At 38.6% G+C, this 24,283-nt stretch overlaps 1 protein-coding gene across 4 annotated transcripts in view; it reads left to right on the plus strand.

The window, feature by feature from the left end:
- The window catches only part of RNF130 (ring finger protein 130), a 154,318-nt gene that overhangs the window by 22,781 nt on the left and 107,254 nt on the right, over positions 1–24,283 (plus strand). For all 4 annotated transcript variants that reach the window (XM_021084321.1, XM_021084322.1, XM_021084320.1 and 1 more), the window contains exon 2: positions 14,139–14,333. In XM_021084321.1, the coding sequence (XP_020939980.1) occupies positions 14,139–14,333 (195 nt within the window). The remainder of the gene's footprint in view (positions 1–14,138; positions 14,334–24,283) is intronic.

Consider the following 24,283-nt stretch of genomic DNA (forward strand, 5'->3'; position numbering starts at 1 on the left):
TAAAGCAGATCAGGAGCTTGTGAGACATGCTTCCTGCAACTAGAATGAGATTTCTGCAGTTTTGTAGATGATTGGAACCCCTATCAGAACTCTTACCTTGGCTACCAGTTTTGTGATCTGTTAAGAACTTTCATATTTACTCCATTTGGCCAGTTGACCTTGCTCTATTGCTCCTATGAAAGTCTCATTTCTCTCTAAGCCGTGTTCTTGAGTTTTTTTTCACTTAGATTTTCTTGAAGAATATACACTGTCTTGAAATAGAACAACTGTTTTTCCTTTTCCCCCTCTAAATAGTAGTTTTTTTAAGTAAGGTATTACTTTTCTATTATTTTAGGCTAATCTTGAGACCCACTGCAACAAATCTCATTGATTGTTTTGTTTAAGGTAAACTCTAAAGATTTTTCTAATTATATTTATTGGTTTATAGATTTCTCAGATTATGAAAACTTTAAACTTCCTGATCTCATTTGTTTTTTCTCATGTGAATAGTCTCTCACTGTGTTATTTTTTTCTCTATTTGTCTTCCATAGGGACTGATTTTATGATTTTTTTTTTCCATGTCCTCCTACCTCCTTCCCCAGCAGTTTCACTTGAGTCCTTTGATCAGTGGTGAGTCAACCTCTGGACAAATACTTCTGTTAGTGTGAGCTACAGAGTTCTTAGCCCATCTTTTTTTCCCCCCATGAGAATGAGTCATTTCTTTTAATTTGCATATCATTAATTCAAGGGATAAGAACAGTATCATACACTTAGCTAGCACTGTGGAATGTAAGGAATAATACGGAACTGTGTAAATAGAAATTTGCATAGAACAAGGAACCAGGATGAAGAAGTGTGTTTGCTATTGAGTTGTATGAGTTCTTTATATATTTTGCGTATTAATGCCTTATCAAATATATGAATTGCAGATATTTTCTCATTCCATAGGTTGCCTTTTTGTTTTGTTGATGATATCATTTGCTGAGCAGAAGCATTTTTTGTTTGATTGTAGTCCCACTTGTGTATTTTTGCTTTCATCGCCTTTGCTTTTGATTTCATATCCAAAAAATCATTGCCTATGTTTTCATCTAGGAGTTTCATGATTTTGGGTCTTACATTCAGATCTTTAATCCATTTTGAGTTAGTGTTTGTGTATGGTGTAAAATAGTGGTCCAGTTTTTCTTTTGCATGTGGCTGTCCAATTTTCCAATCACCATTTATTGAAGAGACTGTCTTTTCCTGTGGTATGTTCTTGGCTCCTTTGCAGTAAGTTAATTGAACATATATGTGTGGGTTTATTTCTGGGGGCTCTGTTCTATTTCGTCTGTTTTTATGTCAAAGCCATACTCCTTTGAGTACTATAGTTTTGTGATACAGTTTGAAACTAGGAAGCATGATTCCTCTAGCTTTGTTCTTCCTTCTCAAGATTGCCTTGGCCATTCAGGGTCTTCTGTCGTTCCATACAAATTTTAGGATTGTCTGTATATTTCTGTGAAAAATGTCATTGGAATTTGTATATGGATTGCATTGAATCTGTAGATTGCTTTAGATGGTATGAATGTTTTAACTATTCTTCCAATCCATGAGAACAGAATATCTTTCCATTAATTTGTGTTTTGTTTTATTTTTTAATTTCTTTCATCAATGTCTTATACAATTTTCATTGCACAGGTCTTTCACCTCCTTGGTTAAGTTTATTCCTGGATATTTCATTTTTTTTTTTATGTAATTGTAAATGGAATTGTTCTCTTAATTTCTGTTTCTGATAGTTTTTTATTAGTATATAAAAACACAACAGGTTTTTGTACATTGATTTTGTATTCTGAAACTTTACTGAATTTGTGTATTTTTTTTTTTTGTCTTTTTTTTTTGTCTTTTGTTGTTGTTGTTGTTGCTATTTCTTGGGCTGCTCCCGTGGCATATGGAGGTTCCCAGGCTAGGGGTGGAATCAGAGCCGTAGCCACTGGCCTACGCCAGAGCCACAGCAATGCGGGATCCGAGCCGCGTCTGCAACCTACACCACAGCTCATGGCAACGCCAGATCGTTAACCCACTGAGCAAGGGCAGGGACCGAACCCACAACCTCATGGTTCCTAGTCGGATTCGTTAACCACTGCACCACGACGGGAACTCCCTGAATTTGTGTATTTTAACAGTTTTTTGGTGGAATCTTTGGGTTTTCTATATATAAAATCGTACCATCTACAAATGGAGATAGTTTTACTTCTTCCTTTCGGGTTTATATGCCTTTTGTTTCTTTTTCTTGCCTTATTACTCTAGCTAGGACTTCCAGTACTATGTTGAATAAAAGTAGCAAGAGTGGATATCCTTGTCTTGTTACTGATCTTAGAGGAAAAGCTTTTAGCTTTTCACTTTCTTTTTTTTTTTTGTCTTTTCTAGGGCTGCTGCCACAGCATATGGAGATTCCCAGGCCGGGGGTCTAACCAGAGCTGTAGCTCCCAGCTTACACCACAGCAACGCAGGATCCAAGCCGCATCTGGAACCTACACCACAGCTCACGGCAACGCCCGATCGTTAACCCACTGAGCAAGGGCAGGGACCGAACCCGCAACCTCATGGTTCCTAGTCGGATTCGTTAACCACTGAGCCACGATGGGAACTCCCTTTTAATGTATTATTGACTACATCATTCTTTTTTTTTTTTGTCTTTTGTCCCTTCTGGGCCACACCCACAGCACATGGAGGTTCCCAGGCTAGGGCTTGAATTGGAGCTACAGCTGCCGGCCTACACCAAGCCACAGCAACATGAGATCCAAGCCACATCTGTGACCCACACCATAGCCAGCAGCAACGCCTGATCCTCAACCCACTGAGCAAGGCCAGGGATTGAACCTGCAACCTCATGGTTCCTAGTTGGATTCGTTTCTGCTGCACTACGACAGGACTCTGATTCCATCATTCTTACATTTAAAATTATATTCCAGAAAGCCCAGTTTTTGTCAACACTGTCATTTTGTCAGAGTCATTAGTACTAAAAGTACTAGTACCAGAAATAAGAACTGATAAAGAAAACAAAATAGGAGCACCCCCACATCTTTTATGTTTGTGCCCAAGGATTAATGATGCCTTCTGATGTTGCAAACTTTTAGTTGTAAAATGAGTAAGTTTGGGGGAGTCTCATTAAAAACATGGTAGCTATAGTTAATTGTACTGTATTGTATACTTGAAACTTGGTAAGGCAGTAGATTGTAAGTGTTCTTATCACACACACAAAAATGAAAGTAGAAAAAAATGAGATGATGGGTGTATTAATTGACTTGACTGCAATCATTTCACAATGATAGGTAAATCAAATCACCATGTTGTATGTCTTAAATATAGATAGTTTTTATTTGTTAATTTTACCTCAGTAAAGCTCCAGGGGGAGGGGGACAGATAATATTTTCAGATACTTTTCTGGGCCTTTGATGGTGTTCTTACATCTCACTCTAGAACAGCAGACATCTTTCTTCATCAGCAGGATTGAGTTACAGTCAGTGGTTTAGCTCTGTCTTGGTGGTCTCTTGCTGGCAGCCAAGAAAATTAAACACTCTATTGACTGATCTGGGTCTCTTTATAGCTACTTCCTTATTTTCAGGAATTCAACAGGAATTTCAGTCTTACGTGTTTAGGTGGATGATGCCAACAGTAAGGAATTCCATGTAGAAAGATCAGGTTTGGGGAGGAGGATGATTAGTTTGAGATACTCGTTATCATGTAGAAATATCTAGCAAGCAGTTAAAAATTAAAGACTAAAGCTCAACAAAGAGATTTAGATTTAGTCTTTATCTACATACAGGTGATAGGTGAAGCCATGCAAATGCGTGAGATTACCCACTGAGAAAAGAGTGCCTAGGGCAGAGCCTTAGTAAACGGCTAGTAATGGAAAAAGTGAGAAAGAATGGTCAGAAAGGTGGTAGGAAAACCTGATAGATAGGAGCCAACAGAAAAGAGAGCCTCATAAAGAGTTGTAGTCAATGCAGTAATGCTTTCGTGGAATGGGAAGTGATTTAGATTAAATAATTAGCACTTGTATATGATACCATGATTGTTTGAGAACCTAGCAGTGACTTTTTAGTTATTTTGTCTTATAGCATCTCTCCTGCTTGAAGTATTTGTTGCATTAGTTGTAATAGAAATTATTTCTGAACATGACTTTCAGGTTAAATGATTTGTATTAGCCATCATTTAAAATTACTCTTAAGATGCTTTTTATTATGTCATGGAGAACATCCAACAGATTTATTTATATAAGTTCTAAGGATGTAAAAAATAATCAAAATCCATTTGAGATCTGCAGTAACTAAGCATAGAAGACAAATGATAATGGATTGCTATTGACAATTAAACTTGCTGACAGTTCAGCTAGTATGACCCATCTTGCAATGCTGATTGACATGTTCAGCACTCTAGGTGTTCAGAACATATTTTATTTTTTCTTCTTTAATATTCTGTATGAAGAGGTAATAATTTATTGTAAAAACTTGTTTCTTTAGAATATAACCAAAGAAGTAAACCTTGCCAATTAATAGAAAAATCACACTTACATTTTAAAAATACTAGATTCAGAAGTAAAGAGTAGGCACAGTAACATCAAAGAGCCTTCACAGTTAAAATGTTTTGTTTAGCCTCTTCTCAACATAAGAAGCAGAAAACAATGGAATAATATCTTCAGTGTGTTGAGAAAAAAATAACAATCTAGACTTTTAAACCTAATTAGCTATCATTCAAGAATGAAGGCAAATGAAAAAAGTTTCCAGATACGTAAAGACAAATTTACCCTAAAAAGCAGATCTTCACTGAAAGAACTTCTAAAGGATGTAGAGTAAGTAAGGAGGAAACCCAGAAGGAAAAAGTAAGATATGAAGAGTGCTGTGATAGTTAATTTTATGTATCACCTTGACTGGGCCACAGTGTTCCTACGTATTTGGTCAAACATCATTCTGGGTGTTTCTTTGAGGGTATTTTTAAATGAGAATAACATGTAAGTTGGTAGAGTGAATAAAGTAGATTAAAGCATATTGCCTTCTCTGTTGTGGGCGGGCCTCATCCAGTCAGTTGAAGGACTCAATAAAAAAAAAGAGCTGATTCTCCTCCAAATAAGAGACAGTTCCTTTTGCCTGACCGTGTTTGAACTGGACATTGGCCTTTTCCTGCCTTTGGACTTAAACTGAAACATCATCCCATACTGGGTCTCACATTTGCCAGCCTTTGGACTGGAGCTCCACCATCACCTCTCCAGCTTGCTGACTTACACTGCAGATCTTGGGACTTGTCAACCTCTGTAATCACATGAGCCAATTCCTTATAAGAAGTCTCTTTATACACACACAAATATTTTATTGCTCTTTCTCTGAAGAACCCTGACTAATATAAGGACTAATAAGTGTCTATAGATAAAGTTTCACAAGCACTGGCTGGGAGTTGCCTTCATGGCTCAGCATTTAATGAACCTGACTAGGATTCATAAGGATGTGGGTTCAATCCCTGGCCTTGCTCAGTGGGTTAAGGGTCCGGCATTGCCATGAGCTCTGGTGTAGGTCGCAGATGTGGTGTAGGTCTCAGATGTAGCTCAGATCTTGCGTTGCTGTGGCTGTGGTGTAGGCTGGCAGCTGTAGCTCTGATTTGACCCCTAGCCTGGGAACCTGCATATGCTGTGGGTATGGCCCTAAAAAGAAAAAAAAATTTTTCATAAAAAAATTAGAACTTGAGAATATAGGTGGAGAAAAGGGGGATAAAGAAAATTTGATTAGTGCATTCAGAAGCAGAGAAAGGGGGGAAATATAAAGTAGCTTGGGAATAATAAGAACAAAGTAAAGTAGAAGAAACAGATCCTAATATATCATATAAAAACCTGGCAGTTGAGACTCCTTTTGCAGTCTAGTGAAGAAGAAACCTGTGGACTTCTCAGAATAGTGATAAATACAAAAGTAAATAGGTTTAAAGGAAACCAAGTCATTGAAATACAATATCAGTGTATTTAAAATATTTGTGACATAATAATATATGTGCTTCTTTATTAACATATTAAGTAACAACCTCTAGGGGTGAGTTTAATAACTTTAATTACCAGTATTTTGTGATATAATTGCTATTGGTTACAGAGTTCTAGATTTTTTTTTTTTCCTTTTTGGGGCTGCACCCACAGCATATGGAAATTCCCAGGCCGAGGGTTGAATTGGAGCTGCAGCCACAGGCCTACCCCACAGCTATAGCAATGTGGGATCTGAGCTGCATCTGCAACCTGCACCACAGCTCAGTGCAACGCCAGAGTCTTAACCCACTGGGCTAAGTCAGGGATCAAACCCGAATCCTCATGCATACTAGTCAGGTTTGTTACCACTGAGCCACAACGAGAACACCTTAGAGTTCTAGATATTTTGTTGTCTACATTCATAGATGAAGAAAATGCTAGGATTCAGTTAGCTTTTAGTGAAAGTAAAGATTTCCCTGGTCCCATAAATTCTATCCTTGTCAAGAATCCTTGCTCTAGATGTGAGATTTCGAGCAAAGCTCCTCTTTCCTGAACAGCTACCACTCCTTTCAGGTAGCAGAAGAGGCAAAAAGGATGGGCATCACAGCTGTCACTGTATCAAACGGCTTTTCCAAGAAGCTTTCTCTTAGGTTTGACCTTCCTGGTGGGCTTGAGTTGCCAGATGTGGATCCTGGTTGGATGAAGAGAGCCCCTAAGCAGGGATAAAGCCCCAGTATCAATCATTGCCGCTTGACTCACTCAAGAAGCCTGAGTGCTTCAAGTAATAAATCTCTGCTTAGATTGATTACAAATAAAAAGGACATTAATCCTATCTCAGAAACAGAAGCTCCAAGGTAGAGTCACTTTCAAGGTTCAAGGATTCAGTACTCACCAGTGTTACCAAGGATCTTGTCCCTTTCATTGTTCCCTTGCCATCACCACTTTAACTTTATCCTAAAATGCTTCCTTTCTGTATCATAAGATGCCTGCCAGCAACAGCTGGAGTCGCATGTTTCCTTATTCACATCCAGTGGAAAACAGAAAAAGCCTCTCATATGTAATTCATCTTAGATGTCTGTGTCCCTCCCCCCTAGAGCTGGGGCTCAGATAGGTGTCACTTGAAGCTTGTGACCCTGTAGAAGTGATGTCTGAATTAAATAAGATTTCTATTTCTGGTTTTGGTTTGTGGGGATGGGGTTTTTGGCATCGAATAGAATGTGTTTCAGACCTCAAGGTGATCCCATGGCCTTGCCTGGAAGTGGGGCAAAGCAGCCAGGAAATAAACAAATTAGAATGTGACTGTCCATACACCTGCCTATAGACTCTTGCATACGTCTTTCTGTGTGAACAAGTGAAGACATTTATGGTGTCCTTAGCTCATCAAGGTCAGGACCAGGTTCTCCGTGAAACGAGAGGGTTTGAATATCTTCCCTGTGTGTAATTTTTCATATTCCTCTCCTGATCCTAGCATTAGGAGTTAGTTGTATATATTGCAAACTATGGATTTATGTAAATACAATTTGAAAAATAGTTTCTCAGAAAACAGCTGATTGGCATGTTCGTAAGCATTGTTCCAGTGAGATAAAGGTCTGCCATCCATCAACGTAGAGAGAATTCTATCTCTGGAGTCTTAGACCTACGTCCGAGTGGTTTGAGTGCTTGGGAACATCAATGATGAAGATTCAGGTGCAGGGAGAGGAATCAGTAGAGAAGACTAGGAAGGAAGGCTGTCAAGGAGGAGGAGAAAGAGGAAGCTGGAGGATGAGGGTCCTGGGAATCAAGGGAGGTGAGTGGTCAGCTGGGATAGAGGTGGCTGAAAGGTCAGTTTGGAGGAGAATTAAGGGTGTCCTTGGATTTAGCGTTGCCAAGTTTATTTGTGCCTTTTAGTCAGAGCACTTTTAGTGGAGTGGCCAGATGCAGAGATTAAAATGTGATGAGGAATGGCTGGACTCTGAGGAGATGAGAATAGCAAGTACGGACAGCTCTGGAGGACAGGGAAGTACAGGGGAATCTTTTGAGATATCCCTTTTTCTTCTTTATTTTTAAGATGGACGAGATGAGCAGGTTTAAATGAGAGGAAAAAGAAAAAGAGGGAGTGATCATTAACACAAGGTTCCTGAGAAATCAAGAAGGGTTAACATCAGATCACTTTTGTAGGCCATCATCCTAACAAATCCTAACCAGAAAAAAATGTAACAAAGGATGTGTGCATTGTAGGGGAAATTTAAAAAGTAGATATAAGGTTAAGAAAAAAAAAAGAAACTTAAATTAATTAACAGCAAATTATAACAAAAAGATGAGTAAACATTTTCAACAAGACTAAACAACTGATGAAGATAAATAATTAAAAGAAATAAGATGTTAGATTTAAGTCAAAGTATAGAAATAGTAAGAGGATAAATTTATTCATGGAAGTGGCTGAGTGATGAAAGCTCAACACTTCAGTCTGGAGCCAAACATATAAAATTAAGAAGTTGAGGCATTCCTACTGTGGTGCAGTGGGATCCCTGGCATCTCTGCAGTGCCAGGACATAGGTTCCATCTCCAGTGTAGGTCACAACTGTGACTTGGATCTGATCCCTGGCCTGGGAACTCCATGTGCTGCAGGGTGGCCAAAAAAAAAAAAAATTTAAGAATTTGAGTAGAAAACAAACTTATGTTTACCAAAGGAGAAAATAGGGAGGGATAAGTTAGGAGTTTGGGCATAACAGGTACATACTACTATATAAAAGAGATGAACAACAAGGACTTACTGTGTAGCACAAGGAACTGTATTCAGTATCTTGTAGTAGCCTATAATGGGAAAAAAATATGTATATGTATAACTCAGTCACTTTGGTGTACACCTGAAACTAATATGACATTTGTTCAGTCAACTATAATTAAAAAACAAAGAGAAGTTTATAACAAAGACAAAGAATTGTATTTTTTCCTTGGAATCATAAAATTGAAATTTAACAAACGGAAAATAGACGCAAGGCAGCTAAAGATTAAAAAGATTATAATCTAATATGAAAATAGAAAAGCAAGTAATCAGAATGTACTTGACAATGGAAACATCTAAATTTAGGGTAACAAGTTAGGCTCATTTTTATTTTTACTTCTTTTGTAGGAAACAGCTGATAGAACATAACTTACCCCTGTCGGAACATTACCACATGAAATAGGTCTTTGGCACAAGCCTTTTCTTTATATCAGGTCTTGTTTGATCTCCCTCTGTCATTCTTCTCTTGCTCCCTTTGTCAGGTAAGCTAAACATCTACTCTAGTCCAGGGATATTGGAGGAGATGCTAGATCTCACACACTAGAAGAGGTGCAAGATAAACAGCCAGTTACTAATATAGTGTGACAAATGCTAAAATAGATGTAATCCCAGGGTACCAATGGAAACATGAATAAAATAGCCTACTCAGCCTTAGGAGACCAGGGAGATGTTCCAGAGAAGATATTTGAGCAGAACCCTGAGCTTAGGTTGTGGTCAGCAAAGGAATGGTGGAATTGGCATTTCACTTGCAGGAAACAAGACTTAGAGCCTTGGAGAGCAAGAGCCACATTGGGCAACTGTGCTGTGTGTCTAGAGAAGCCAGTGTGACCTTTTATCAGTGCCCTGGCCCCCCATGGACCTGACAGGTTCTCAGGGTATGGAAAGAAACATTACTCACACAATAGTGTGGGCCTCGCTACTTTATAGATGTTTGCATTTTTAAGAAATGGGATCTTAGTAAGTGAAATGAATCAAAGTAGAGAGCTTCAGGCTGCTCTGGGATAGGGAAGAGAGATTTTATTTATTTACTTACTTATCTGCTTATTCACTCACAGAGCCCTTTAAATATTTACCTATTCTTTGTGCCAGAATATTCTTCCTCTTTTCCCATTATAGATGAGGCCTTCTTTTAAGAACTTGATTATCTCGAATTCCTAGGGTGTTATAGCTTCAGTTATATATCATCTTATTTGATTTTCACGAGTTTGAGAGAAGCACTTAATCTTTGTTCTGTGTTCTTAGGCTAGTCACTCCTGCAACCCTCCGCCTTTCTGCTCGAGCAATTTCCAAGGGTTTTAACTTCCAATTTCCACTAAAACTTTACCATTATCTTACTCTTTTCCTAAATTTCTAAGCACTCTTCATGTTGGCACTTTAAACTACCTCGTTGATATTTAATTTCTGTGCCAAGCATGCCTCCTCAGTACATTTGGAGGTTCTTTAAGATTCAAGACCAGGTTTTTGGTTCCATTGTATTTCTCTTTGGTACTTAGTATATTGTGAGTTCATATTCATTGAAGTGAGGATTCTATAATTGTTCCTGTCTAGAATTGTTTGGTTCTTGTCAAGGAGTAAACGAAAGTCTCGTTACTATTTCTGGACTCAACAGGAAAGGCCATATGGAAAAAAAAAAAAATGGAAGTTAGGTTTTTTAGTAATACAAATTTTTACAGATTTACTGAGGTACAGTTGACAAATAACATTGTAAAATACCTTCATATTTTTTATTACCTGTAGTTTCACATTTTCATTATGACTTTTAATGAAAAAAGAACTTTAGTGTGTCATACTTAGATCTTTGTGCCCTACTATTGTCTCCGCTTAATAAAATGCTTCAAGTGTAAACAACTGTTATTAAATTTTGAAGTAGTGCCACTTAATCATAGTCAGTCTTCAGTCCTCTTGGGAAGTTATTTAGAACTGTTAACATTATTCTCATTGTTCAAGTTATTTTATTTATTTATTTATTTATTTATTTTTGGTCTTTCTGTCTTTTCTAGGGCCACACCCGCAGCATATGGAGGTTCCCAGGCTAGGGGTGGAATTGGAACTGTAGCCACCGGCCTATGCCACAGCCGCAGCAACGCCAGACCTGAGCCATGTCTGCGATCTACACCACAGCTCACGGCAACGCCAGATCCTTAATCCATTGAGTGAGGCCAAGGATAGAACCTGCAACCTCATGGTTCCTAGTCAGATTCGTTTCCACTGAGCCACGATGGGAACTCCTGTTGAAATTCGTTTTGATGGTGCAGTTATTCATAGAATCTGTTCTTACTAGATGGGAATTCCTTTAAGAGAATGTAAAGCTTTCTTTCATTGTGTTTGATAGATTTTGCTCTGTGATTAAACAGCATAATCTACCTGGCTGTGGGTAGATTTCACACATATCTGTATAGAAAACACCCATGGCACCAAACTGGATCACTAGGACAAGGTAGGGATGACAACCAAAAACCCTAAAGGAAAGAGAATTGATTTTGTTTTGTTTTGTTTTTTAGGGCCTCACCCACGGCATATGGAGGTTCCCAGGCTAGGGGTCGAATTGGAGCTGCAGCTGCTGGCCTGCACCACAGCCACAGCAGAGCCAGATCCAAGCCTTGTCTATGACTTACACCATAGCTTATGGCAACGCCGGATTGATGACCCACTGAGCAAGGCCAGGGATCAAACCCATATCCTCATGGATACTAGTTGGATCTGTTTCTGCTGCACCACGGCAGGAACTCTGGGAATTAATTAATTTCTTTTTTTTTTTTGATAGGCAAGAAATAGATTTATTAAGATAGGACACTTGTGAGAGATGCAAGGCAGGCAAGGAGGCAGGGCCCGGGAATGAATTTCTTAAGCACTCAAGGGTAGAGGAATTATTATAACCTTTCACATAGATAACTCTGTGAGGGAAGAATTGTATTTCAGTCTTTCTAAGTTAATAAAAATTAAAAATCAGAAAATCGGAACCTGTGACAGTTGCTTAGCTAATAAGGAGTTGACCTAGAATTTGGATGCCAGGTCTTGCTGATTCCATAATTGTGTTGTTTTCTCTTTACTATGCTGTGAATGTGTAAGGCATCATGAGGGCATAAGTCACAGGAAAACAAGTGAATGTTTCATAGATGACAAACATACAGATCTCTTTTGTTCTTTTTTTTTTTTGTCTTTTTAGGGCTGCACTCACATCGTATAGAATTTCCCAGGCCAGAGGTCGAATTGGAGCTGCAGCTGCTGCCTGCACCACAGCTACAGCAACATGGGATCCAAGCCATGTCCGTACCCACACCAACGCTCACTGCAATGCCAGATCCTTAACCTACTGAGTGAGGCCAGGGCTCAAACCTGTGTCCTCATGGATGCTAGTCAGATTCATTTCCACTGAGCCACAATGAGAATTCCTCTTTATATATTCTTAAAATTTTTCCCAAGACAGGTTATCATAACACATTGCCTAAATGCTTTTTTAAAACAGCACAATTATATATGAAACAGATATTACCAAAAGTAAGATATAACAGTCTGTTTCAGGATTTCAGAGTTTCATGATGCCTTGGCTATGTCTTTCAATGGTTGACTACTATAATCTTGACATAGGCTTTTTTCTATTTGATTTGACTGAAAAAGAACTAAAGATTCAAAGTGTGGAAACTGTTTAAGGAAAAGAGTGAGTCATAGTTGTCGACAATATCAATCATGACACATCGTGAAATCTTTTAACTCCCACTTACTATGTATTAGGAGACTTCTGGTAGCAAATATGATCTCATTGCCATCCATCACCATGATAACAAGAGAAATGGGAAAAGATATTATTTAAGTGGGAATGATAGATGTAGCATTTCTCTGAAGTTAGTGGCATCTCTACATTTTACGGTTTCTTTAAGTAATAGAAACATTTCACTTCTTTTGCTAAGCAGTGTGCTTCCAGGGGTGTGGAAGGCAAACATTTCCACACTGGTGTCATTTTGAGGTTTTTTTGGGGGGGAGGTTGTTTGTTTTTTCATTTTTTTCATATTGTTTTATACGCTTTATTATTAATGTCTATTTAATATTTTCATTATTTATTCACTTCTAGTGTTACCCTTTTGTTCTGTGTTCCTTTCCCTCCCTCCGCCTCAGCCCTTGAAGTACTGGTAGTGACTGGCTCCACAAGGCATAGGGTCTATGATCCTCTGACACTGCGTACCTAGTCTTCAACTAAGATTTGTGACCTTTTCCCCCTTCTTTTTTTTTTTTTTTTTTTTTTTTTTAAGGGCTATACTCAAGGCATATGGAGGTTCCCAGGCTAGGGGTCAAATCGGAGCTCTAGCCACAGAACACCGGATCCGAGCCGCATCTTTGGCCCACGCCACAGCTCACAGCAACGCCGGATCCTTAACCCACCGAGCAAGGCCAGGGATCGAACCCACAACCTCATGGTTCCTAGCCAGATTCATTTCCGCTGCACCACAATGGGAACTCCACCTTTTCCCCCTTCTGAACTGCCCTACCCTTTTCATTTCAACCTGTTATAAATGCAAGGATGGGTATGGGAAGAGCAGCCAGGGGCAGCTTCCTAAGATTTGTAAATGATCACCATATTTGCAGAATCAGAAATTGAGGAACTTGCCCTGACAGATTTAAATGGACTTGAAACAAGCTGTCCCTCCAAATCTAGGACAGTGGCCATGTAATTTGTCATCCTAAGAGAAAATTTTAGTGTCTGTGCTATTTTGTAAAACAGGTTAATATAGTAAGCTGATATATATATCTTTGTAAAGTAATATATACCAGTAAATGTAAATTAGAGGAATAATCTATTTATTCTAGTTTTATGTTGTTGTAGGTAATTTAAGCTTTCAAATACAGGCCTGAACTGTTCTAATTTCCTCAGATGCTTATTGAGAAATTTGTTTAAGCATGCTTGAATTTTCAATAAGGACCCCTTGGTAACTGAACCAAAGATTAGTTTGGTTTCCTCATTTACCCCAAAGTAAGTCAGTTTCCTCATGGTACTGGTGGGAGTTAGGGATCAGGAGATGAGTAAGTACAAGTGAATGAACAGAGGTCAGGGTAGATCAATCCCTTGAGTTTCTGAGGGATTCTCTGTGTTTGCCTTTCTTCCTTGTCTCTTCAATCTACACAAGATATTGACAGTCTTTTTTGGTTTTGTAAATCTATAAACAGAATTTTTCACTGTTTTAGTTTGCATTACAGGTAACATTTTAATGGAGCATCTCTCTTCCATACAGATATGGATTCAGATTCATTGCATTGTCCTTTGTTGGGTGTATTTATAGCTCTGCCGGCAGTGAGCTGCTTGAAGTGCCTTAGGGCTGTATAGTATTCAGAGAACAATTGAGCATTTTGATGAAGACTTGAGTGGTTTTATGTATTATTACTTGAAAAAATTAATGTCTGTGTTGGGTTTTTTTCTTTTCTGTTTAGTTGCTGATCATCTGGGCTGTGACCCTCAAACACGGTTCTTTGTCCCTCCAAACACCAAACAGTGGATTGCTTTGCTGCAGAGGGGAAATTGCACATTTAAAGAGAAAATATCACGGGCTGCTTTCCACAATGCAGTTGCTGTAGTCATCTACAATAATAAATCCAAAGAGGAACCAGTCACCATGACTCATCCAGGTAAAAAAAAAAAAAAAAAAAAAAAAAAAAGCTATAAATTTTTGTTTTTCCTTCTAGAAATTATTCCTTTATTCCTTTAAAGGTAGACATTCTACCGCCACTAAAACTGTATCATTTCCAATATAACTCTATGATTATATTTATTTTTGGTATTACCATTTGCTTGTTGAGATGCTTGTCTTTTTTCCTTTAGTTGAACTTTTTTCTTTTTCTTAAATAATGGCTGTAGAGCCTGCAAAACTTGCACTTATTAAGTAACTGGATGTGCTTAAATCATTAGTCATTGTACTTTTCTACATTTTACTTGATAAGTTTGAAAAATAATAGATTTAGAATCATTCATCCAGTTTATGTCATGGATTCTTAAAGAGTACCTGTTTGAGAAGGATACTTTTTATCTTATTAGGATAAATGTTGAAACTAACTTAGTAACTACTATAATTACAGTAGTAACTATTTCTTCATTTCTTGTGGAAGCATTTAGGGTATTTCTAATATAATTGTTTTAATAACAATAGTTGCAATTTATTGAGCACTTACTATATATATAGCATGCACTGTGCTATGAGCTTTTTTGGTTTTTAATAAACTTTATTTTTTAGGGCAATTTTAGGTTCCCAGCAGAACCTGGGTTTTTTTTTTTTTCAGGCTGCCTTTTTTTACTTAGAATATGCATTTAGGTTTCCTCCATGTCTTTTCATGGCTTAAAAGTGCATTTCTTTTGAGTGTTGGATAACATTCCATTGTCTGGATGTACCACAGTCACCTACTGAAGGACATCTTTGTTGCTTCCAGGTTTTGGCAAGTTTTAATAAAGCTGCTATAAACATCCATGTGCAGGTTTTTGTGTGGACATAAGTTTTTAACTCCTTTATCAACACCATGATTGCTGAATTGTATGATAAGAGGGTGTTTTGTTTTGTTTTGTTTTGGTTTTGGTTTTTAGGGCCACGCCCCTGGCACATGGAGGTTCCCAGGCTAGGGGTTGAATGGGAGCTATAGATGCCAGCCTACACCACAGCAATGTGAGATCTGAGCCTTGTCTGCGGCCTACACCACAGCTCATGGCAGCACTGGATCCCCAACCCACTGAGAGAGGCCAGGGACCAAACCCGCACCTTCATGGATACTAGTCGGGTTTGTTCCCGCTTCTCCACAGCAGGACTGTCTTCCAGGGTGGCTGTACCCTTTTGCCTTCCCACCAGCAGTGAATGAGGCTTCCTGTTGCTTTACACCCTCACCAGCATTTGGCGTTGTCAGTTTTTGTGTTTCAGCCATCGTAATAGGTTGTTTTAATTGTGTTTCCCTGATGACATATAATGTAGAGGAGCCCCCCCCCCCACCTTTTTTTTGGTCTTTGCCTTTTCTAGGGCCGCTCCCGAAGCATATGGAAGTTCCCAGGCCAGGGGTCCAATCAGAGCTGTAGTTGCCGGCCTATTCCAGATCCATGGCAGCGAGGGATCCAAGCCATGTCTGTGACCTACACCACAGCTCATGGCCACGCTGGATCCTTAACCCACTGAGCAAGGCCAGGGATCAAACCTGCAACCTCATGGTTCCTAGTCAGATTCGTTAACCACTGAGCCACGATGGGAACTCCATTTTTTTTTTTAATATATTTTCTTAGATAATCCTCACCCTAACCCTGCGTGGTGTAGGTACTCTCCCACCTTACAGAGCAAGAGACTGCAGCAGGCAAGGGCCAGCAGAAGAGAGGCTTAGATGTAGGGTTTTTGATGTTCTTTCAGTTCACCAGTATGTCTCTTAAAATTGAAACTTAGATAAAGCTCAATTCCACATTCATAAAAATTTAAAGATCAATGACTTATTTAAAGAATTTAACTTTTTAAGAGAACCCTCTTACACTGTTGGTAGAAACGTAAATTGGTGCAGCCACTATGGAGAACAGTATGGAGGTTCCTTAACTAAAAACTGAGTTGCCATACGATTTAGCAATCCCACTCCTGGGCATATGTCTGGACAAAATTGTAATTCAAAAAGATACATAGGAGTTCCTGTCGTGGCGCAGTGGTGAACGAATCCGACTAGGAACTATGAGGTTGCGGGTTCGGTCCCTGCCCTTGCTCAGTGGGTAAGGATCTGGGATTGCCATGAGCTGTGGTATAGGTTGCAGACACGGCTTGGATCCCGCATTGCTGTGGCTCTGGCGTAGGCCAGTGGCTATAGCTCCGATTCGACCCCTAGCCTGATGCTGCGGGAGCGGTCCAAAGAAATAGCAAAAAGACAAAAAAAAAGATATATGCACCACTATGTTCATAGCGACACTATTTACAATAGCCAAGGCATGGAAGTAACCTAAATGTCCAACAGATGAATGGATTAAGAAGATACGGTACATATATATAATAGAATACTACTTGACCATAAAAAGAATGAAATAGTGCCATTTGCAGCTGCATGTATGGATCTAGAGATTATCATAACAAGTGAAGTAAGTCAGACAGAGAAAGACTTATGATACCACTTATATGTGGAATCTAATATACAATGCAGATGAACTTGCCTAGGAAACAGAAACAGATTCACAGACAGATAAAACAGACTTGTGGTTGCCAAGCGGTAGGGAGGTGGGGAAGGGTGGATTAGGAGTTTCAGATTAGCAGATACAATCTATTTTATGTAGAATGGATAAACAACAAGGTCCTGTTGTATAGCACAGGGAACTATATTTAATATCCTGTAATAAACCATAATGGAAAAGAATATAAAAATGACTATATGTATATATATACACACACACATATATAAAACTGAGTCACATTGCTGTACATCAGAAACTAACATAACATTGTAAATCAAAACTATACTTCAATTTAAAAATAACTTTTTAATCATTTAGTTAATATTTACATAATTAATTTTAGATAGTTACCTTGCAAAGATAACTCACCCTAATTGAGCATCACAGATACTTTTGTGTGTATCTTAATAGAATAATGCAGGTGAATTTAAATTTTATTGCTCTATGACTTTTCATCCCCTCAAATTAAGCCCTTTTTTTGTTTGTTTTTGGTTTTTTTAGAGCCACACTCGCAGCATATGGAAGTTCCCAGGCTAGGGGGTCAGATAGGAGCTGTAGCTGCCGACCTGCACCACAGCCACAGCAACACTAGATCCAAGCTGCATCTGTGACCTACAGTGTAGCTCACAGCAACGCCAGATTCTTAGCCCACTGAGCAAGGCCAGTGATCGACTCACATCCTCATGGATGTTACTTGGGTTCGTTACCTCTGAGCCACAACAGGAACTCCCCAAATTAAGCCTTTTAGGACTAAAATATATTTTTGCTAATTGTAAAAGTAACACATACTCATTGTTGAAAAACTGAAACTAAAGAAAAGTATAAAGAATAAGATAGAAAGAATGTGTGATTTTTCACTATCCATAGGTCACTTTTCATTTACTCCGGAAAACCAAAAGGAAATTAAGGGTCATTCTGATTTTGCAGGGCATCTCTGTGGGAACACTGCATTCAAGAGAATGGTTTTTCTGCTTAGGGCTCAGAACAGCGCCAGTGTGCTCTCTTCACCTGTTTTAAAGGAAAGAAAAAATGATTTCAAATTTTGGACAAAATAATTCCTTATTGATTTCTTCTTACTGAAAGCATGAAGAAAAGATGGAGAGGGAGAAATTCAACTGAGCAAAACATTTTTCTTTCTCAGGGATGCTATTTTACATACACAAAACCACAAAGAATTAGCGAGAATGGGAGTCTTTTAAGTATGAGAAAATCTGGGGATTATGAGAGAGGGAATTAAAATTCATTAATGATTTTTATTTTAAAAAGGAGGGAATTCTTTATAAATTAACATTCATTGCCTGTCTATGTTCCTTGAGATGTTAGTTTATCCAGATATGTTCCATGAATCACCCATGGAGGAAGAAAAGGTAAATGATAAAATAAGTTTTGGAAAATGCCTGAAATGTGTTCCACTTTTATTTTTTTATTTTTGTTTTATTTTATTTTTTGCTGTTTAGGGCTATACTCATGGCACATGGAGGTTCCCAGGCCAGGGGTCTAATCGGAGCCACAGCAACACAGGATCCAAGCCGCGTCTGTAACCTACACCACAGGTCACAGCAACGCCAGATCCTTAACCCACTGAGCGAGGCCAGGGATCAAATCCGCAACCTCATGGTTCCTAGTTGGATTCGTGTATTCCACTCTTGTATTCCATGTATTCCACTCCATGTATTCCACTCTTAGAAGCTCCAAATAAACATACTGGCGTCTCTGAGAAGTCTGAAAGAACTCGCTTTACTTTGATTAGCCTATGGTTTCCCAAACTTATTTGACCATGTAAATCTTTTTTTTTTTTTTTTTTTTTTTTGTCTTTTTGTTGTTGTTGTTGTTGTTGCTATTTCTTGGGCTGCTCCCGCGGCATGTGGAGGTTCCCAGGCTAGGGGTCGAATCAGAGCTGTAGCCACCGGCCTACGCCAGAGCCACAGCAACGCAGGATCCGAGCCGCGTCTGCAAGCTACACCACAGCTCACGGCAACGCCGGATCGTTAACCCACTGAGCAAGGGCAGGGACCGAACCCGCAACCTCATGGTTCCTAGTCGGATTCGTTAACCACCGCGCCACGACGGGAACTCCCTGACCATGTAAATCTTTGATCACAATTTAGTATATAACAACAAAAATAAGGAAATTTAGGGATAGAATTTGAGGATAAATTCTTACGAAATACATCTTTTGTAAGGCAAGTAGAATGTAAACAAGAGGAAATGGCTTTAGGTTGTATATAGATACATAGAAAATTAGAATAATGTGAGACAGTGAATCGGTACAGTACTTTGAAATTTGGCACCACCTGACACCATTCAAGAAGTCATACTTTGTGATACAGTAATTCCACATCTAGATACATGCTCTAGAGTACTTTTCAAATATAAATGTGCATATGGATCACCTGGGAATCTTGTTAAAGTAAAGATTCTGATTCAGTAGTTCCGGAGTATAGCCTGATATTCTATATTTTTAACAGGTTTCCAGGCCATGCTAATGCCACCGATTCACAGATCTTGCCTTGAGAAACAAAGGCAAAAAAGCTAAGTTTTGGTCCCAGAGATTCCACTGACATCCTCTAACATAAACCAAGTTGCCTCCTGTGTGAAAGGCCTCTTCTGTCTGAATCACTTCTCTGAAAGGCCGTGTATTCCTATTGTAGAGGACAACAACAGAGAAAATCTTTATGCTCCGAGAACCACTTGTTTTCCTGGCTCATTAATGTGTTATTACTTCTCTCTCCCTCCAGAGAGTCTCTTCTCTTCCTGTTTCTATGTGAAGTTCAAGGACCCTTCCATCAGAGTCACTAGATTCCCACCACTACCTGTAACTCCAGATCTCAAAGGATAGACCCAAAGACCCATGTTTTAGCCCTTCCTTGGCCACTTGTCAGTTCTGTCCACCCTTCATTTGAGTGAAGAAACTCTTGTGCTTTGCAATATAATATGAACTGGTAAGAGTTGAAAAAAAGATCCCTTGGTTACACCCTTGGTGAGTTTATAATCCAAGGCCCCTGTAGTCTTCATAGCGTTCTTTGTGCCTCTTTGACAGAAATATCCTTTTGCTTTTATGTTGTTATTATTTGCATACCTGACTGGCGGTAGAAAGAAACCTGCAAGTTTAAGTTTGTGTCTTATCTCTCTCTTCTCTGCAGCAGTCAGCAAAATACCTCAAACAAAATAAGTGTGTGCTGCCTTGAAATGATTTCATGAAGATATTTAGCTACCTTAAGCTTTCTTGCTGTTTAAGGATAAATTTAATTACTGATTTTTTAATTCCGCATTGTTACGTATACATATTTTTTTTCCTTGCCTTGTCAGTGATGTTTCAGGAGTTTTCTCATGTTTGTTCTAATGAATGCCCTTCATCTGGTGACTGAAGGACATCTTTTCTGGTGCAATGTCCGTGACATCATTGACAGGAAAGACCGCTCAATTTGTGGTTTTATTTGTTACCTCTAGTTAGCAGAATAAGTTCTTTGTAATGTAGGTAGCGGATATGTGGTAGTATAAAGGGGACGTTATGGGCTCTTGGATAGTTGAAAATAATGCACATTTGTCTGAAAGTTAAGGATTTATTCTCCTGGTTTTTAAAAATTGATGTAGACTTTACTGTTACTATTTAGCGTTCATAAACTGTTTCAGATCATTGTCAAATTGGAGCTCTCTTTTATAGTTTTATTTGTATGTAAGAATATGTGGACATTCTTTTCATTGTTAGTAGGAAGATGAGGTGATTTAGATAAACATGTAATCAAGTAGTAATGTTCCTCTTCTATCTTTATGTCAGTTAGCAGTATTAGATACTTCTTGGTTTTCCTTTGACTAGTTGAATAGAAGTAGTTAAATAGTTCTTCACCTTTTCCCATTGTATTTTCATTAAAAAAAACTTACATAGCTCTGTATTTATTAACTAGCAATGAATAGAAGAATATCATACTTTGTAAGATAGACTATTCACTTTGTGAATATGAAAAATTACACTATAGAAACAAGTAAAGATAAATCACAAATTGCAAAATCTTTTTTTTTTTTTTTTTTTTTGTCTTTTTAGGGCTACCCACAACATATGGATGTTCCCAGGCAAGGGGTCAAATTGGAACTGTAGCTGCCAGCCAGTGCCACACACACAGCAATGCCAGATCTGAGCCATGTCTGCAACCTAAACCACAGCTCACAGCAATGCCGGATCCTTTAACCCACTGAGTTAGGTCAAGGATCGAACCCACATCCTTATGGATCCTAGTCAGGTTCATTACCAGTGAGCCACAAGGGGAAAATCTGCAAAATAAATTTAAATATTCATAACTTGGACCACTTAATGTAAGTCTATTATTTTACTCTAAAAGCTCAACAAGAAAACGAATAATAATAGTCATTTGATTGTTTTAACTGTTTAAAGTTTTTGGGTTCTAATTGAATATGGATTTAATTACCTCAGAAAAGATTGAGCCTGCAGTTTAAATGTACTGCTGTGGCAGGAAATAAAGTTTTAATTGCATGTATCTTTTTTCCTGAGTTTGCAAGTATCTCTTTTTGTATCTTGCGTATGATCCATAACACTTTTCAAAAATTCATAATTATCAAGAAAAATCTAAAACTAAAACATGGAGTTCCTGTTGTGGCTCAGCAGAAACAAATCTGACTAGCATCCATGATGTCGCAGGTTCAATTACTGGCCTTGCTCAGTGGGTTAAGGATCCAGTATTGCAGGAGCTGTGGTGTAGGTCAGTTGCAGACATGGCTCTGGTCTGGCGTTGCTGTGGTTGTGGTATAGGCCAGTGGCTATAGCTCTGATTTGACCCCTAGCCTGGGAACGTCCATATGCTGCTGGAGCGGCCCTAAATAGACAAATAAAATAAAATAAAACTAAACATGTAAGCAGTAGCTTTAAAAAAAAAAAAAAAAAAAGTCTTTATAGGGCTGCACCCGAAGCATATGGAGGTTCCCAGGCTAGGGGTCAAATCGGAGCTGTAGTTGCAAGCCTATGCCAGAGCCACAGCAGTGCCAGATTCGAACTGCGTCGGCGACCTACACCACAGCTCACGGCAACTGCCTTCCTGTCTTACTCAGACATTGAGTAAGTTGTTTAGACTCATCACCGATTTGCCTTTTATCTTGCTTGTGCTTTTCCTTTCCTCTCCAGCAACAGAAGAGGAGAAAGCTAAAATAATACAAAGGATCTTCATGGGTTTAGAATACTGGCTTAGAAATCAGTTTCATAGGTTATAGGATGGAAGATATTTTTTACTTGCTAGCTTGTTGTATGATGATGGCCTGGATTTACAGTTGCAAGCTCAGAGCCAGTCCCATGGGCACAGCTGCTAAGGAGGATGATGCAGCTTGATGCCTGTGTTAGAGGTCTGGTGAGACTCCCTTACTTTTTTTTTTGTTTTTTTGTTTGTTTGTTTGGGTTTTTTTTGTCTTTTTAGGGCCGCACCCTGGAAGTTCCCAGGCTAGGGTCAAATCGGAACTGTACCTGCCAGCCTACACCACAACCACAGCAACACCAGATCCGAGCCACGTCTGTGACCTACACTAAAGTTCACGGCAATGCTGGAACATTAACCCACCATACGAGGCCAAAGATCGAACCCACGTCCTCACGGATATTAGTCGGGTTTGTTACCATTGAGCCACGATGGGAACTCCAAGCCTCCCTTACTTTGACTGATGCTTTACAATGCTCCTCCATTCAGCTTTTTAGAGGGTGAGGATGTGAGGGATATTGGGGCAGGCAGGATAATTCTTTTTTCTGAAGGGCTGTCCTTTGCATTACAGTATGTTTAGCCTTACAGGCCAGTGCTTACTAAATTCTAGAGGCATCCCTCCCTACTTGTAACAGTGTAAAATCCTTCCCCAGAGCGTCTCCCTAGCAGGGCGTTTTTGCTCTCATTGAGACCTACTGTCAAATTCTTAAGTGTGTGGAGCCTTTAGAGGAGGAATGAAAAGAGATCCTTTTTTGGTGAGGGTGATTGGTACAGAAAAATTGATGAAGGAAAAAGTGGTGAGCTTTTATGTTTACCCACATATTAGCATTTCTGGTATTCTTCATTTCTTTGTATAGTTCTAAGTTCCATCTACTGTCATTTCCTTTTCAATCCAAGTTATTTTTTTTTTATCATTTCTTGCAGTGCAGATCTGATGGTGATGAATTCTGTCATCATTCTTTTATCTGAAAGTGTCCTTTTTTGCCATCATTTTTCAAGGACATAGATAAAGAATTCTGAGTTTCAGCACTTTAAAAGTGTGGTTTCTTTGTTTTCTAGCCTCTGTTTTTTCTCATGAGTTGTTCTCTTTTATAGATTTTTTTTAAAATAAACTTTTCTTTAAAGAACAGATTTACATTTATAGAAAAATTTCAAAGATAATACCAGGAATTCCCATAGACCTTCACTCAGCTTCTCCTGTTATTAACATCTTAAATTAGTATGGTACATTTGGTATAATTAATGAGCCAATATTGGTACATTATTATTAACTGATATCCATACTTAATTCAAATTTCCTTAGCTTTTTTTTTCCCCTTAGTTTTTATTTAATGTCTTTTTTCAGTACCAGGATCCCATCCAGGATACCACATACATTTGGTCATTATGTCTCTTTAGGGTCCTCTTGGCTATAACATTTTTGAAGACTACTGCTCAGGTATTTTATAGAATGTCCTTCAGTGGGATTTGTTTGATGTTTCTATCATGATCAGACTGAGGATATGGTTTTAGGGGAGGAAGACCACAGAGGTAAAGTGTCACTCTCATCATGTTATATCGTGGATACGTGCTGTCAGTATGAGTGGTCACTGTTGATGTTGACCTTGACCACCTGACTGTTTGTCAGACTTCTCCACTGTAATAAAGTTTCTCTTTTCTCTCTTCCATGCAACACTCTTTAGAAGGTGATCACTGCGCATAGCCCACACTTAAAAAGTGGGGAGTTTAGATGTCCCCTCCTTAGGGTAGAGTGTTACATATTTACTTGAAATTATTCCATGTGGATGATTTATCTCTATTTATTCAATCATTTATGTATATCATATGACTCATAGGTATTTATATTTATTTTATACTTTGTATTATAGTATAGTATTACTTTGCTTATTTTTTTGTTCAAATTATTCTAGCTTTGCCATTGAGATTTCTTTCATTTGATCCTTGCGTCCTTTGACATGTTCCCATTACCATGGGTGTTGGCCTTTTGGTTTTTTGTTTGTTTTGCTTTTTGAAAACTTCCTTTCTGGTGCTGTGGGATGCTCATCTTGTATATATTTCCAGTTCTAGTCCTAGAATCAGCCATTTCTCTAAGGAATTTCTCCAAAGCCATTTCCTTTCATTGGAGGATGGTATTAGACACCAAGCTCTGGGTAATACTGGCTATGCTTGTTACTATTGAGGTTTTGTTGCTTCTGGACCTTCTAAGTTGA

This window comes from Sus scrofa, chromosome 2 (genome assembly GCF_000003025.6).
Source record: "Sus scrofa isolate TJ Tabasco breed Duroc chromosome 2, Sscrofa11.1, whole genome shotgun sequence".
Lineage (NCBI taxonomy): Eukaryota > Metazoa > Chordata > Mammalia > Artiodactyla > Suidae > Sus > Sus scrofa.